The sequence below is a fragment of the Ochotona curzoniae genome, unplaced genomic scaffold (genome assembly GCF_017591425.1).
Source record: "Ochotona curzoniae isolate NIBS_2020 unplaced genomic scaffold, NIBS_Ocur_1.0 contig_908, whole genome shotgun sequence".
Classification (NCBI taxonomy): Eukaryota; Metazoa; Chordata; class Mammalia; order Lagomorpha; family Ochotonidae; genus Ochotona; species Ochotona curzoniae.
Genome location: NW_024466607.1, coordinates 5,932,573 through 5,949,042, shown reverse-complemented (window position 1 = coordinate 5,949,042; position 16,470 = coordinate 5,932,573). Strand labels below are relative to the sequence as shown.

The window sequence follows — 16,470 nt, the reverse complement described above, 5'->3', positions numbered from 1 at the left end:
ATTTTTTTATTAGATCTCAATTTTAAAGGGAAAACCTAACTGAATGACTCATAAGTAATAGACAGTTCTGTGCAACTTTAGTTTATTTAAAAATGCATTTGGACTAAACCTATTTTTATTTAGTTTATATGAAGAACAGTTTTAACTATGAAATATTCACCAACCAAAATTCTTAATGACCAAATTGTTTAGCCAAAAAATAAGAGGTACCTTAAAAAAATCTGACTTATGTCAAGGCTAGTAATCATATCCAGGACCCGACAGCAGGATTTTTAAACCAAAACTACTATTTAAAACAACAAAAATGTAAGTCTCCATATGAGTGAAAAAGCAAAGCGACAGTGTTCTCATAGATTCTCCAGATGCAGTTGCACTGGCCAACAGCTGCTGACGCAGTGACCAGTCCCTGGTAGCCTCCTCTGGGTGTCCCAGGAAGTGGGTCTCTATTTCTGTTTTACTTTCATTTTGAGCCCTGCTCTATTGGTGTTTCTAGACGGGGTACTGTCTGTTCTGGGGAGGACTCAGGGAGCCTTCTTAGTAATCAGCAGATAGACCACAGTCTAGAGATGCGGCATCACATTAAACAACCCAAAGAACTGGAATGAGATTTTTCTTGATTTCTTACAGAAAAACAGAAAATTTGCTTTCAAAGCATAACAATCAACTCAATACTGGAGTGCTATTTATTCGATGCCGAAAACAGATATTTCAGAATTAGTTTGCAACTGGAAGAATTCTGAAATCACATTCCAGGATGTTCAGCACAATCAAGACCCAAGATATATCAGAATAGCTTTCCCCCAAACAAAGTCTGATACAGCACTCAACGCCTTCTCCAGCCCAGTATGCTTTGGGTTTGCAGTTTGGTTTTCCATCACAGCTACCAAACTAACAGCCTTAAATTATGCTCAATATTAATACATCATATTAATATTAACAATATTTATTATTCTAAATTATTATAAATACTTGTTAATATTAATAAATGTGCTTGTTATATTAATAACAGCCGAGGAATTGATCAGAATACGGAGACCTGATTTGACTGATGCCTATCAACTTGGGAAAACTGTAAGACATACAGAATAATTGGTTAGAAAGTGAAAACTTCAGGGGCTGGTACTGCGGTGCAGCTGTGAGGATTCCCCCTGTGGTGTCAGAATCCCACAGGGTGCTGGTTCAAGCCCCAGTGGTTCCACTTTTGATCCAGTTCCCTGCTGATGGACTGGGAACACAACATAGGATGGCCCACATGAAGACCTGGGAGACACTACTGGTTTTGGATGGGTCATTTGGAGAGTGAACCAGCAGGTAGAAAATTTCTCTGTCTCTCTCTGTAACTCTTTCAAATAAAAATAATTAAAAAAGAAAAAAGAAAGAAAAGTGAAAAATTCAACCTGTTAGATTGTTTCATTATGTAAAATCACAGAATTTCCAAAGCTGAAAGGAATAATGGCACAACACAACTCCCTGAAGTTTACTTCAGCAACCTGCTTCAAATCTGTGAGTGCTTGGCTAAGGGATATGCTAAATACATTGAAAGGACTAAACAGTAACACATTAAAGCAACCCAGAGCAGTTAGTTTACTCTGGTGATGCTCATTTCTTCTTGTTCATACTGAAAACATCTGGCCGGAGATGGGCTCCTGGTGCAGTGGTTAAGATGTACTCGGGACACCTGCGTCCCCTCTTAGAATGTCTAGTTCAAGTTCCAGCTTTATGCTTCTGATTTCCTATTAATGTGCCATAAAGGCAGCAGATCATGATGGCTCAAGTAGTGGTATCCTTGTCCCATGGGAGACATGGATTAGGTTCCTGGTTTTAACTTCAGCCTAGTCCACCTGGCACTGTTGTAGGCATTTGGGAATAAACTTGTAGATGGAAGTTCTCTTCTCTTCTTCTTCTTCTTTTTTTTTTTTTTTAAAGGATGTACTTATTTGAAAGAGTTAGAAAGAGATAAAGGGAAAGAAGAGGAGAGGAGACAGGGTGAATTAGATTGTTGGTTTATTCCTCAAAAGTCTACAATGGCTAGGCAGAAGCCAGCAGCTTCATCTGCTTCTTCCACATAGGTAGCAGGGAGCCTGGCATTTAGGCCATCTTCTGTTAGTTTTCCAGGTTCGTCAGCAAGGAGTTAGATTGGAAGTAAAGCAACAAGTGCCTGCATGAGATGCTAGTATCACTGGGAGTGGCTTGACTTATTAGACCACGACGCTGGCCCCTGAAGACATCTCCTTGCCTACCCAACTCTAAGCTTTTCAAAAAAAGAAAAAAAGAAAAAAAGAGAGAGAGAGAGGAGGAGCTGGGTGACTGTGTATAACAATATAAGCTTTTTGATAACTTTTTAAAAAAAGGCATTGTGTATGAAGGGAAATCTTATTACCGTTGAGTTAACATTGGCCAAAGCAATGAATTTTAAATACTGACTAGAGCTGTCAAGAAAGTTTTTCACCAAGAAATGTTTTCCTCATCAAGATAACAGGCAAAACTAATCAAAACCTATTTGCGGAGTTTCCTGTCTTGTGTATAGATCATATGGACATGTTCTGTGCTGCAAACGCATTTCTACAAAAAACTCGGAGGAAGGATTTTCTCAGTCAGCTCTGCTTTAAGTGTTGAGCTGCATAAATCATGATATCATGCCTTTGCAAGAGTTAGTGGAACACTCCTTGTCAGGACTGGCCTCTTCTCTAAAGATAATAAGTTGTTGTCATATGAAGTCAAAAGACCAGATCATCAAGTTTATGATAGCTTGCTTTGACTTTCCTGGGAGGAGAAAATTGTACCATTCATACTACATATGTTGGGATGTACATATTTAAGCAATATTTGCCTGTGAACAATACACACATTTATTTCATGTGAATGTGCACAGCACCTCTAAGTAACAAGAATTATATTTTGCATGAATGTGTGAACTGAAAATTTTTCTAGCAGGCAAAAAATACTAGTGTTTAAAAGCAGAACTGGCAAGTTTCCTAGGCTGTCTTGGCGATAATGACCTCAAAGTCAATGATTCCTTCATGAAATGAAATAAGTTTATTGCAACTTGATTGCATCACCTAAAATACAACCCTTGACTCGAAAATTTTTCCTTATGCTTTATGAAGTCTAAAATAAAAAGAAAACTGGTGGGATTAAATCAGCAGATTATTTTGCAAGCCAGGACTGCAGCTGTACATGGCTGCGCAACAGACGGAGGCAGTTGCTGGGGAAAAGCTGGGCCAAACCCCCTTCAAGTCCACGATTGTTGACAGCCCCATGCAAAGTACTTTTTCTTCCCTTTAAAAGATCTGACCCATGCTAGTGATGCAATGTTGCAAACCACTTTTAAAGAGTTAGGCAGAGAAAAAAAGAGTTAAGTATCAATCAGCTCCTATTTGCTAAATATCTTGATGATTTCTGCTGTGAAACCACACATTTGCATGATGAAAAAAATTGATTTTCTCAGATGTTTTAGAATCTATATAAATTGACTTAAAAAGATCATCTTCTAAAATGCTGAGTTTCAAATGAAATGAAGTTCAGTGTTTAGTTTGATCATCTTGGTAACTTTTATTTCTTGGTCTCATAATGATTTTTGAAAGAACTGATAATACTCGACAAATATAATACTACTCACTTATAGCTGAATTTTTTTTGTGGTTCAGTGAATTGTCATAATCAAATGGTGACAAAGAATCAGTTCTTTAAACAACAGGCCTATTTTCCATGATTTTACTGTGTTGATGGTTCTATGGTTCATGAAAACATGGGTGTGTTCAGGCAGGTTTTCTACTTTATTTCTCTGAATCATAAACTTGGTTTTAGACAGAACATAAAAAAAAATAACGTCTTATTTAGTTGCATAAATACTACAATTTTTCCATCAAATCCCTCAGATTTTTCTTAATAAAGATTCATTTATTTTTATTGGAAAGTCAGATAAACAGAGAGGAAGAGAGACAGAGAGGAAGATCTTCCGTTCAATGATTCTCTCCCCAAGCGGCCACAATGGCTGAACCTGAGCTAATCTGAAGCCAGGAGCCAGAGCCTCTTCTGAGTCTCCCACAAGGGTACAAGGTCCCAAAGCTTTGGGTCATCCTTGACTGCTTTCCCAGGCCACAAGCAGGGAGCTGGATGGGAAGTGGGGCTACCAGGATTAGAAACGGTGCACATATGGGATCCCAACGCATTCAAGCTGAGGACTTTTAGCTGCTAGGTCACAGCGCCGGGCCTCATCCCTTAGATTTTTAACTCTCTTCTCCCACACTGGTAACATCCAGTGGCAGAGAGAAGAATTTCATGCTACAATCTTAAAAACACTGACGTATGTGAGAAATGTTTTATTATTAAATTCGGCATTCTGCAAAGACTGTATTTTCAACAACGGCTCTAGCACTCATTGCTTCAGCTGCTGTAACTAGGCTAAGAAGGCACGTGGTGCAAGTGGTCACTCACCATTATGAGACATCCCCACAGCAAGGCATTTCTGAAATCGACAGTACTGACATTTATTTCTACTTTTTTTGTGGATTCGACAGTTCAGATCACACCTATCATAAATCAGCTTCAATCTGATGGTCCTCCGGAAGAAACCCTGCAAAGGGATAAAGAAAGGAGTAAATTTTAGTCTTTGTGATACACGGAAGTTTAACCTGCAGCTAAAGGCACACTGGCCTCAGCACCAGAAGAGATGAATTCTTTTTTTTTTTTTTTCCTTTAAGATTGAGCTACTTATTTGAAAAGCAGACTGACAGAGTAAGAAGTATGAACAGAGAGAAATTCCATCTACTGGCTCACTCCCCAGATGTCCTCAATGCCACAGCTGAGCCAGGCTGAAGCCAGGAGCCAAGTCCCTCATGTGGATATTAGGAACCCAAGGACTTGGGGCATCACGGGCTGCCTTCCCAGGTGCTTTAGTAGGAAGCAGAGAAGTGAGGATTCAAGCCAGCACTCAGGTATAGGACATGGACACCAAAGCAGAGCATCAATCCTCGACCTGAACATCTGCCCAGGTGGGTTCTTTACACGGCTCTGTCATTGGTGAATTCAGACAAGTCACTTAACATTTCCAGAACCTAGCTTTCTTTGCTGCAAAATAAATAACCAGAGGATCTCCTATGCTGATTTTTGGATGTCAGACACTGACCACAACCAAGTGATGTCATCCAGTGTATCTTGGCTCTGCATTTGGTTTTCAGCATGCTCTGGATTCAATGTGATGCAAATAAAACACCATGTAATCAGTTCAGTCTCTCTGCAAATCATTCCAACTTAGTCTCTACAATTGTGCTAAGCAGTTTGGCAAACTTACAATCATTTCATTCTGAAACATGATCAGAGCCAATAAAAATCCACATGTGTATAATTTTTTGGAATTCTCTATGTTGCATAATTTCCTGCAGAATTTGTTTCATTTATTTACAGAGTTGAAAGAGTGCCCCATAACCACTGCAGCCTACAGATAGAAAGATAATAGGAAACAACACGAGAAGTAAATAAATCAATCCCCAGAAAATCCCTACTTTCTTAAAATGGTGAATAGGTCACTTTGAGGATAACTGAATAGACTGTTTTACTTTGGAAAGCACTGAAAACAGCTTTATAATACCATTTCTACGTTCATATTCATGTAACTCAATTCTTAATTCTTTCAAATATACCTGGCCCTACTTGACACAAAAGGCACTGAATTAGTGTTGGTTCTGTCACTGACATGTATTTTGGCTTTTTCCAGATTTTTATGTTAAATTCTCTATTTTAAAAAGAGATCTCTAATAGCTAGCTTTGGTGGAGAATCCCAAATGCAGAACTATCAGTGAAAACTGTGATGAGAAATCTTGATTTTTGCCACTGTGATCATATATATTATGTTAGTCCACGATTTGCTTTCTGATCTTCAGTTTCTCAATCTGGTAAGATTGGCAGAAATGGTGTTGGTTAACTGACAACGGAATAAGCCCCAGAGTACTCAATTATTTGGCATGGCTAGATAGGAAGGTTTTTTTTTGTTTTAAATAAGAGACTTATGGTATTTAAATTAAATCCTTATTATGAAAATTTTTGGCATGAGTCATATGATGGCTTTCAAAAGTGAATCATATTCTTCCTGTGATTGTCAAGGGCTTCTGATGTTAAAGAAATAAAATCATGAATACTATATACCATAAGCAGTACATACATCCTTCAATATATATATATATCTCAATGTATTCTCTCTCTCTCTCTATATATATATATTCTTCAATATATATTTATCACAGAAGCTTGGAACTTACTTTTGCTTTTTTTTAACACTAAGTTTGTTTTGTTTTTACACTAACTGGTTGCCTTCTTGCCATTTGACTCAAGAAATCTAATGATGATCTAGCAAAAAGATGTAAGGGTTTTACTGGGTGTTTTTCTGTGAAATCTGTTGATTTGTAGAACAAAGTCTCCTTTTCTAAAGTTTCTTTTTGCTGCTGATTAAGATACACACTTCAACCACACCCTTCATCACTTCTGAGTCCACTAAGCAGTGTGCATCGCCAACAACTTGTTCTCCTGAATCCCCTGGAGCCTGACGTGGTGTGGAGCCTCATTATTCGCCGGTTCATTAGCAGTTTTGTACATGTATGTATTCTAAAGTTAGTGCTTGTCTGTGAGAAGTTACTGATTCTTTCATTTCTGTCTCATTTAAACATTTTCTCCAACTGCTCTTTTAATGCTTTAACTAGACTGCAGCTGCAGTGAGCCGCAGAATGGCAGCGTGTCTGGCCTGCACTCAGCTTTCCTGTCAGGTGGTACAGCCTTGAGAATAACCAGGTATAACCAGGTGTATGCACGCTTCCCGGGCAGGGGCCTCTGCACAGGCAGACTACATGTGTCCTTTGGCAGATTGCATTTACTTTTATCTCTAGAAAAATCTATGGTTCTCAACAATCCCTCACTGACGACACAAAGAATATGATCGACATATCATAATTAGCAATAAATGAAAGCTCTGAAAACTCTTAAACTTTTCTTAGCTAAAGATTTCATTTTACATTAGTCAAGAATTTGTTACCATTTCCACTTTAATCCAAACTCAGTATGCTCATTCCTGTCTGAATTCTAGAAAGAATGACTAATATAAACTCTTTCCATTGGCACTGCATAAGTGTTTCAGACTTACCAATGCAATCCACCAATTATTCTATAGTTTCGTGAGCCACTATATTTTAATTATGAGCATATCCATATTCTCCTACATATGACCCAAGACAGCATAGGCAGAGTCAAGCACATGCACTCATGTCAGCTTCTGGCTTTCCACTGAGTCCTGCTGCAAGGCATCTTTTGCTACCGACAACCACTAACCTCCTGGAATTGTGCTGAGAATGAGACAGCAATCTTGTTCAGTTGCTAACTAGCAAACTCCCAAATAAAAGACACTCGATCAGACAGTTAAATAAATAAATAAATAAAACCCTGTATTTCTTCAGCCTCAATGTCTTGTAATCAATCAGTGGTTCTCTTTTTGGTCACAGAACCCCTCTAATATGTTAAAAATTATTAAAGACCCCAAAGTGCTTTGGTTTATGTAGGCTCCATCTTTTGGTATTTACCACACTAGAAATTAAATGGAGAAGTTGTGTAGAACAACGTATGAGCAATCCCTCATTAGTCACCAGAACTGTACCAATGTCCACATCATGGAGCCTTTACGACAGTCCACTCACACTGCTGAGAGAACAAGCAAGAAAGGCAGTTTCTTCCCCGTGGATGCCCAGTGATCATTAGGGCACACTCTGAGAACTGTTGACTCGAGAAGCCACACCATGCATTCATTCAGAGTTCTGGTACTATCTTTACATCTGTAAACACTTTTTCTTCCTAGGCAAGCAAAACTTGCTCTGCATTTCAGTCAAGGAATTCTGTTTCTTTCTTTCTCTCTCTCTTTAAAACAACAGTAGATGGCTAAGGATTTACTTGTATTCTTCAGCTCCTGGCTTTGGGTCAGCTCAGCTCCAGCCATTGCGGCCACTTGGTGAGTGAATCATCAGATGAAAGATCTTCCTTTCTGTCTCTCCTCCTCTCTGTTTATCTGACTTTCCAATAAAAATAAAATAAATCTTAAAAAAAAAAAGATAATCGACTATCTGTAATAATTTCATAAAAGATCACAGCTCATTTGGTTTGGTTTCCATCACAAACTGAATAGGGTTTAGCGTTTTAAATGAAAACACTCCCTGCTGGGGCATTTCAGGGAGGTCTGTTATGTTCAGACTTCAGAGATGGACATGACCTTGGACAGTCAATCTGCACGCACTAACTCATTTTACACACAAGGAGACTGAAGGTCAAGTGTGTAAGCTTCCGGCCAATGACTTTGACCAAGTGGGGAATCTGAATACTACTTAGTGTCAGGTTGTCTCTAGACCAAGAAACTGCCAATTTTTCAGAGCTCATCCAATTAAAATCTTTCATTTTGTTTATTTTAAATATTTAGTTTATTTATTTTAAAAATAGATTTACAGAGAGGGAGTGGGGGAGTGATAGAGAGAGATCTTACATCTGTTCATTTCCCAGGTGGCTGCAATGGTTGTGGCTGGGCCAAGCCACAGCCAGAAGTCAGGAACTTCTTTTGGGTCTCCTTTGTGGATGCAGAGGCCCAGCACTTGGGCCATCTTCTGCTTCTTTCCCAGGCACATTAGCAGTAAGTTGGATTAGGAATACAGTGGCTGGGACTCGAAATGGCATTCATATGGGATGCCTGTGCTCAAACAGCAGTTTAACTTGCTACGGCCATAATGCCAGCCCCAAGTCTACCATTATATAACAGAAAACTGGAGTAGAACGTGGCTAAACAATAGTGCATGAGAATATAATCCAAATCAGTTTGCTGTTCTGGCTCGTTATCCATTTAGGAAGCCTGATGTTCTAACTGTTGACTCTGGGCAGGAATAAAGCTCAGCTGAGGTAGTTTTTACAAGATAAGCATTTGTGAATATATTCTTATGTTCTAGAGTATATAATAAATCAAATACCACTTTTCACTGAGTACATCAAAATTGTTCCATAAGAGCACATATCAAGTTATGAATGAATTAATGTATTTTCTTAATAATTGTGTGGCATGTGACTAGATGTCTAGATTTCCCAAATACTCTGTTTCACAAAGAAAGGAGGCAAGGAGAAACAGTATCTTCCTGCCCATGATAAAAGGATCACATGGACGCCGGAAGGAGGAAAGACAGAGCACTGGCTAGGTAGAAGCACAACACAGAGCTGGGTTCCAGACCTTACCAATCAGTGACCTTGGGCAGGTCTTGCCAATTGATAATTTCTACATCTGAGTGGGGTCATTAACATGCTCCACTTCCTAGCACTGTTCTACAGATCAAGTGACACATGTATATTCAATAACCTGTCAAACATTACAAATAAAAAACCGCTTCTGGTATGGTGAGGAAAGCACGAGAGAATTGTGGCACAACACTGCTTCACTGTAACACCTCAGGCCGCTTACTGTTAAACAAATCTCCAAGGTGCAAGGCTTGAATGAGATCAATGCCTTAAAGGACCAGTTCAGATGAAGAGATGTGTGGCCAAAGCAGCCCTGCTTTTTATAGTTTCCTTGGATTTTCAAATATTTTTTATCATTTAATGAATGGATCCTGTTTAAAAAACAGTTTCACAATTTTATCTAAATTTTTTGAAAATATGGCTTCAACAGAAGTTGAAAGAACACAGGGGTTTTCAGTCAATTCTTTCAGATTTGTTTCCATTTTTACCTTGCATCCTTCACAAGCATGAACTCCATAATGGAAGCCGGAAGCTTTGTCTCCGCAGACACGGCATTCGATCGCCATGAGGGAGCTGCAAGTCTCTTCATGAGCCTTGCTGTAAAGCTGAGTCTTTTCCGAGTAATAGGGTGGGGAGGCAGGCTCCACTTTGATTGCACCTGTGAAGTGACAAATGTAAGAATATAATTATTGCACGAAAAGCAATCCCCCAAAAGGCAACAGGGAAAGTTCCCATATGGTACTCTTCATGCCACACTTTTATTATTGCAGTATAGAGGCACTACAGGACATGGAAAACACTGACATTAAAGGCAGGGAGAAAAAGCAGGCTTTGAAATTACAGGCAGGTGAAAACATCCCTGAAGCTCACCTGCAAAAACGAAACGGGGAAGGGGATGAAGTCCGTGCTTCTCTAACTAATCGGCATCCCGCGATACTACAGTTCTGAAAGACTGTAAAGTTTACTTTCCTGGGTAATGTGCTGTACTGTCATTCATCAAACATTAAGTTACATGCTTTACTTAAATGTGGCATTTCAGAAGTCTTTGCAAGCTACTGTAACAAGCAGAGAAGGAACACTATTGGCCAATTCGATGCCAGCTTTAAGAGCCCAGGTCACCATCGGTGTGGACACCAAAGGAGTAGTTTGGTTTTTTTCTTGGTAGTATTTATTTGTTGTTATTATTATTATTAGGTTAGAAACACAAAGAAAAAGAGACAGAGACAGATAGATTCCCTGCCCGCTGAATCACTCCCCAAGCGGCCACAACGGCAGGAGCTGAGTCGATCCGAAGCCAGCAGCTAGGAGCCTCCTCCAGGTCTCCCATACAGGCACAGGGCCCCAGGGCTCTGGGCCGTCCTCCACTGCCTTTCCAGGCCATACAGGGGAGCTGGGTCAGAAGCAGAGCAGCCAGGACATGAACTGGGGCCCTCATGGGATCCTGGAGCATGGAAGGCAAGGACTTTTGCTACTAGGCCATCATGCCAGGCCCTGATAGCATTTATTTATTTATCTACTTAAAAGGCAGAACAAGAGAGAGAGAGATTGAGAGAGAGAATTAAATAGAAATGCTTCATCTATTGGCTTACTCCCCAAAGGCCCATGACAGCAGCCTGGTACTCCATCTGCATCTGTACCTCCTGTGCAGGTAGCAGGGACCTAAGCACTCAGCCATCACCCACTGCCTCCCAGGATGCATTAGTAGAAAGGTGGATCAGAAGCAGGGTAGCACAAGACGGGGTAGCATTCCAACACGGGATTACATGTGTTCCAAGAAGTGAGTTACCCCACTGTACCACAAAGTCTGCCCAAAAAGAGGTGGCTTGTAAAATGATCTTTGCTAGAGAGTGGAAAAACTAATAGGAAGTAAGATTCTATCTTTTTATTGTTAGATTCAAGACTATTAAATCTCCACGGTTAGAAGGCACACACTGAGCACCACACAGATAAATACAACCAAGGAGAGTATTTATATGCACACGCACACGCACACACACACCAAACAACCAGAAACACAGGCGATTCTTGCTTATTGTCAAATTATGGTTGCCAATTACTTAGTGGTGGTTTTTGAAAATCAGCTTATCAGTCCAAAGGAGATAAAAATCAAGGAAATGGTAACACAGAGACATTTTATCTGAAAAAGTTCAGTTATAGCTTTTCTTGAGATCAATGGCTTGATATTAATTTAGTTAATGGCATGAAGGTTTATTAATAGACTATCATATTGAAATACAAATTTGTGCTGAAAAATAGGTTGCAGTGTGAACTTCTCAAACTGTAATCTAGAGAAAAATGAACTACAGTAATTTAGCAATGTTAAGTTATATAAAGTAACTTGTAACTGTTACTCATTAACTCATGAGGGGCCAAAGGAATTCAAAGTTTGGCTGATGGACTCTTAGTCTGAGATACATGAGGCAATATAATCAAGCTAGGATTGTGCTAGGAAATACTCCCAACAAGAAAGAAAGCAAGGGAGAAAGGAAAGAAAGAAGAGATGGGGAGGCAGGAATGACTGAGGTGTAGTATTTACACACTGCCTTCCTGTCTGGCATCTGCTGCACACCACTTACCCTTCATGGGTAAATGAGTTAGTACACTTGATCTTAACCAAGAGGCCGAGAACCAATGGCACATGAGTGAATACATGGATATGAAACGTGCTCACTAGAGTTCTAGTCTGCAGCCAAACGATTCGAGGGTTACTGAGACGTGAGCTCAACACTACTCTGAAAAGAGAAAAGAAACATCATACTTTGATACTCTTGGAGCTTCAGATCATACTTATAATCAGGAACCATCGGGTCAGTTCTTGTGAACGGAATGTCTTCATAGTGTGGAGCAGAAATGCTGGAGAAGTCAACGGTGGTGAAGGGCTTAATGTCAAAGGAGTGTGAGTGGTCATCCACTACAGAAAGATCCACAGAGCTGATCCCAAAGTTGGTGGGCCAGAATGGCATCTCTGTGTCGACCATGGTAATTCCTGAAATAGAAAAAGAATAGTTAAGAGGTTAAGCTTTAGAGAATACAGTAATTTTCCAAAGATAAACAGAAAGGGTCTGTGATGAAGTGATCCTGTTCGTTGCCAGCTTTTTACTGTCATCCAGGCCGTTGGAAAATAGGAAGTCTCCCTGTACCTGGACATCACAGCAAGGAAATCTATAGCATTGCAATTAGTGTATTCCTGTAAATTTTCTACCAAGAGCCTGCTCTCACTATAGATGACCATTAATCAAGTCTTTTAACAATTACTGTTACTTAAATATTCTCAAGTTTGTCGAGGTATAATTGATAAAAAAATTTATATACAGTTATTTTTTAAAAAAAGATTTATGCATTTATATTGGAAAGGCAGGTTTAGAGAGAAAAAGAGACAGATAAAGAAATATCTTCCAACTGCTGGTTCACTCCCTAAGTGGCCACAATGGCCAGAGCTGAGTTGTTCTGAAGCCAGGAGCCAGGAGTTTTTCCAGATCTCCCACATGGGTGCAGGGTCCCAAGGACTTGTGCCTCCACCATTGCTTTCCTGGGCCGTAAGCAGGGAGTTGGATGGGAAGTGGAGCAGCTGGAACATGAGCTGAGGCCTAAATGGGATGTGGGCACCTGCAGGCAGCCATGGCACCGACACTCAGCAAAACCATCTTAACTGGTTTTAGCTGTCACGTTCTGTGTGGTCCTGATTTGAGTCTCCTTACGATAGTGATGTTGAGTATCTCTCACATACCTATTGGTCATTTCTAAGTATTCTTTTGACAAACGGTTATTCAAGTCCTTTGCTTATTTTTAATATTTGTTTTCTATTATTGAGATTAAGGGTTTTTTTTATATATGTACTTTGGTAATGAACCCCTTTATCAGATATTCGACTTGCAAATATTTGCTCTCATTCTGTTGATGGTCTCTTAACAGTGTGAATTATTTCCTCTGCTGTGCAGCTTTTCAGTTTGATGTAATCTGCTAATGAGTATTTCTAAAGTAAGTAGAGTTCTAGAACAATTTTATTCTCTCAAAATAAGAAACCCTGAATATTTTTCTCTTTAGAATGTAACAAAGGTAGTAAATTAAATTTTGGCAAATTACTTTATATATATTTTTAAAAGGTTTATTTATTTCTATTTGAAGGAGATTTAGAGAAAGAAGGAGAGACAGAAAGAGCCTTGATTTGCTGGTTGAAACAGGTTCACTCCCCAAATGGTTACAACAGCTGAAGCCAGGAGACAGGAGCTTCTTCCAGGTCTTCCACACGGGTGCAGGGTCCCAAGGCCTTGGGCCGTCCTCTGCTCCCAGGCCACAATCAGGGAGCTGGATCAGAAAAGGAGCTGCTGGGACACAAACTGGCACCCATATGGGACGTTGGCACTTAAAGGTCGAGGATTAGCCATTTGAGTCAGGATGCTGACTCCTAAATTATTTTATTCTTAACCTGCGTTCTAAAACTAGCTTTGTTCTTGCGCTTGCTTTGGCAGCACATATACTTAAAATAACTTTGTTCTTAAAGTAATACTAAAAAGAATCTTTTGCCTAGCACAGGAGCCTAGTGGCTAAAGTCCTTACCTTGTATGCGCTGGGATCCCATATTGGTGCTGATTGGTATCCCAGCTGCTCCACTTTCCTTCTAGCTCCCTGCTTGTGGCCTGGGAAAGCAGCAGAAGATGGCTCAAAACTTTGGGACCCTGCAGCTGCATGGGAGACCTGGCTTTTGATTGGCTCAGCTCCAGCCACTGTGGCCACTTAGAGAGTGAACCAGCAGATGGAAGATCTTCCTCTTTTTCCTTCTCTCTGTATGTATATCTGACTTCCCAGTAAAAATAAATAAAACTTCAAAATGAATCTTTTTTAGTATGAAGATTCATTCTAATATTTATTTTTTGCATGGATATAGCCTTTCTTAAAAGAGAAGGTCTTCATTGAGAACAGAAATGTTAGAGAGACATGGGGACCTGTGATGCAGAGGTAGCCCAGAATTAATTTCAAATCAACCCCAAAGAAAACCAAAATTACACAGGTAGGGAAACAAGAAAAAACATGAAAGGGATAGGGAAAAGTACATGGATTACTAAGGCCACAGAATAAGTAGTTTCATGGCTTAAGTAAATTGACACATGCCACATGTTTTTTTCAAGTGTGATTTGTTGTCGCAGTGGATAAAACAGAGTCCTGACTAGTTTGCGTCTCCGTAGGTATATTCTACCTTTCTTTCCAATTAATCTGAGATATTAACCCTATTGTGTAGATAAGTAAGCTACAGGGCCAACATTGTGGCGTAGAGGGTAAAAGCACCATGTGTGAAGCCAGCATCCCACAGAGGCACTGGTTCTTGTCCTGGCTGCTCCACTTCCAACCTGGGTCCATGCTCATGGCCTGGGAAAAGCAGTGAAAGACGACCCACGTGTTTGGGTCTCTGCTACCCAGACAGGAGACCTGGATGAAGGTCCTTACTTCGTCCTGGAGCCCTGGCTGTGGTCTCCATCTGGGGAGGGAGCAGTGGATGAAAAATGTGTCTCTCCCACTCTGTAACTGAGTTTCAAATAAAACAAATCTTTAAGGAGTCGGATATTTGAACTCAATATTTATTCTATTTTATTATATCTATTTTCTTTATTTTCTCATTTAGGAGGAAGGCTCACTCTTCTCGTGGTATCTGGGAATGAGACTCTTGCTAATTCCCAAGCAAGCAGAGAGCAAAGGAATTTGCTTTCAAAGGCTAATTCTTGCACAAGATTGATGGTTTCAGTTTTGGTCTTCATAACAAAAACAAAATGCCTTGAAATCACATATAAGCAATTCACATCTTGCGAATGTGTTTTAGTGCTCCACAGGGGTGCGTTAGGCACCGTTTGGGTTTGTATGTCTGAATATCTACATCACTAAGTACCCAAACAACCTTAAGTTATCTGGGTTACAGTGTAAACACTACACACCAAAGAGAGGAATGTGTATTAGCGATAGCTTAAAGGTCATACTGGGTCTCAATGACATCTCAAAAAAGGATTGTGTTCTTAATGACAGGGGCACCCATCAAACCATTCCTTTATTTAAAAATGCATCTAAACTTGCCTAATCTAGACCACTCCATTTAATACACCCATCTTCTCAGCATGCTTACTTTCCATTCATCTTAGCACAAACTACTTTCATCTCAAAGGAATCTCTCTTATCCAGACTAAAGTATCCAGAGGAACGGATTTGCCAACTGTTTTTCATCATTCTCATTTCAAAAGTTTCTATATACAAAATAAATGTCAACTAAACAGTGGAAAGTAGTGTATGAATATTGGGAAATAAAAATAAGGAAGCAAATATATCTAGACTGCAGGACAAATGGTCATTCATCAGTTTATTCCTTTCATTTTGTTTATTTATTTTAGATACACAGCTTTAATGATCCACTACCAGTCTTGCTTCTTGATATAGAATTGACATCTCTTGGGGTCACCTGTTTTATTGAGAAGTTTTGGGAAAAATTTTTAATGCTAAAATAGCCGTTTGTGTGTTAAGGAATAGAAAAAGAAACTCCTGTGGTTTCTAAGATGTGATAAGAGCCTTAAAAAAGTCTACTTACAGCCCATTTTATGGCCAAAGGATGCTTGTTTCTTTCTCTTTTAAAACAGTAGCCCCCATTTTTTTTTACAACAGAAAGTACTGCTTCCATGTACCTTCCACCCCTTTCACTGACCTCTCCGCACAATGTACACAGTCCCTCATTATCAACATCTTGTACTAACGTAGCACACTTGTTCCAGCTAATGAATGAATACTAAGACATAATTAACTCAAGTCCACAGTTAAAGGTTTACTCTGTGCTTTCAGTTCTGCAGGTTCTGGCAAATGCACAATGTCATGTGTCCACATCACAGTGGAGTGTCACTGCGCCCCCGAAACACAGTGATACACAGAAGAGTCACTGCGCCCCCGAATCACAGTGATACACAGAAGAGTCACTGCACCCCCGAATCACAGTGATACACAGAAGAGAGTCACTGCGCCCCCGAATCACAGTGATACACAAGAGTGTCACTGCACCCCCGAATCACAGTGATACACAAGAGAGTCACTGCGCCCCCGAATCACAGTGATACACAGAGGTCACTGCACCCCCGAATCACAGTGATACACAAGAGTGTCACTGCACCCCCGAATCACAGTGATACACAAGAGTGTCACTGCACCCCCGAATCACAGTGATACACAAGAGTGTCACTGCGCCCCCGAATCACAGTG

The 16,470-nt window shown here is 39.9% G+C and overlaps 1 protein-coding gene across 2 annotated transcripts in view; it reads right to left on the bottom strand.

The window, feature by feature from the left end:
* Nucleotides 1–16,470, bottom strand: part of PPARG (peroxisome proliferator activated receptor gamma) — a 138,594-nt gene that overhangs the window by 34,745 nt on the left and 87,379 nt on the right. For both annotated transcript variants that reach the window (XM_040995217.1, XM_040995218.1), the window contains 3 exons: nucleotides 12,005–12,232; nucleotides 9,735–9,904; nucleotides 4,438–4,576 (listed from right to left, as the gene is read on the bottom strand). In XM_040995217.1, the coding sequence (XP_040851151.1) occupies nucleotides 4,438–4,576; nucleotides 9,735–9,904; nucleotides 12,005–12,232 (537 nt within the window). The remainder of the gene's footprint in view (nucleotides 1–4,437; nucleotides 4,577–9,734; nucleotides 9,905–12,004; nucleotides 12,233–16,470) is intronic.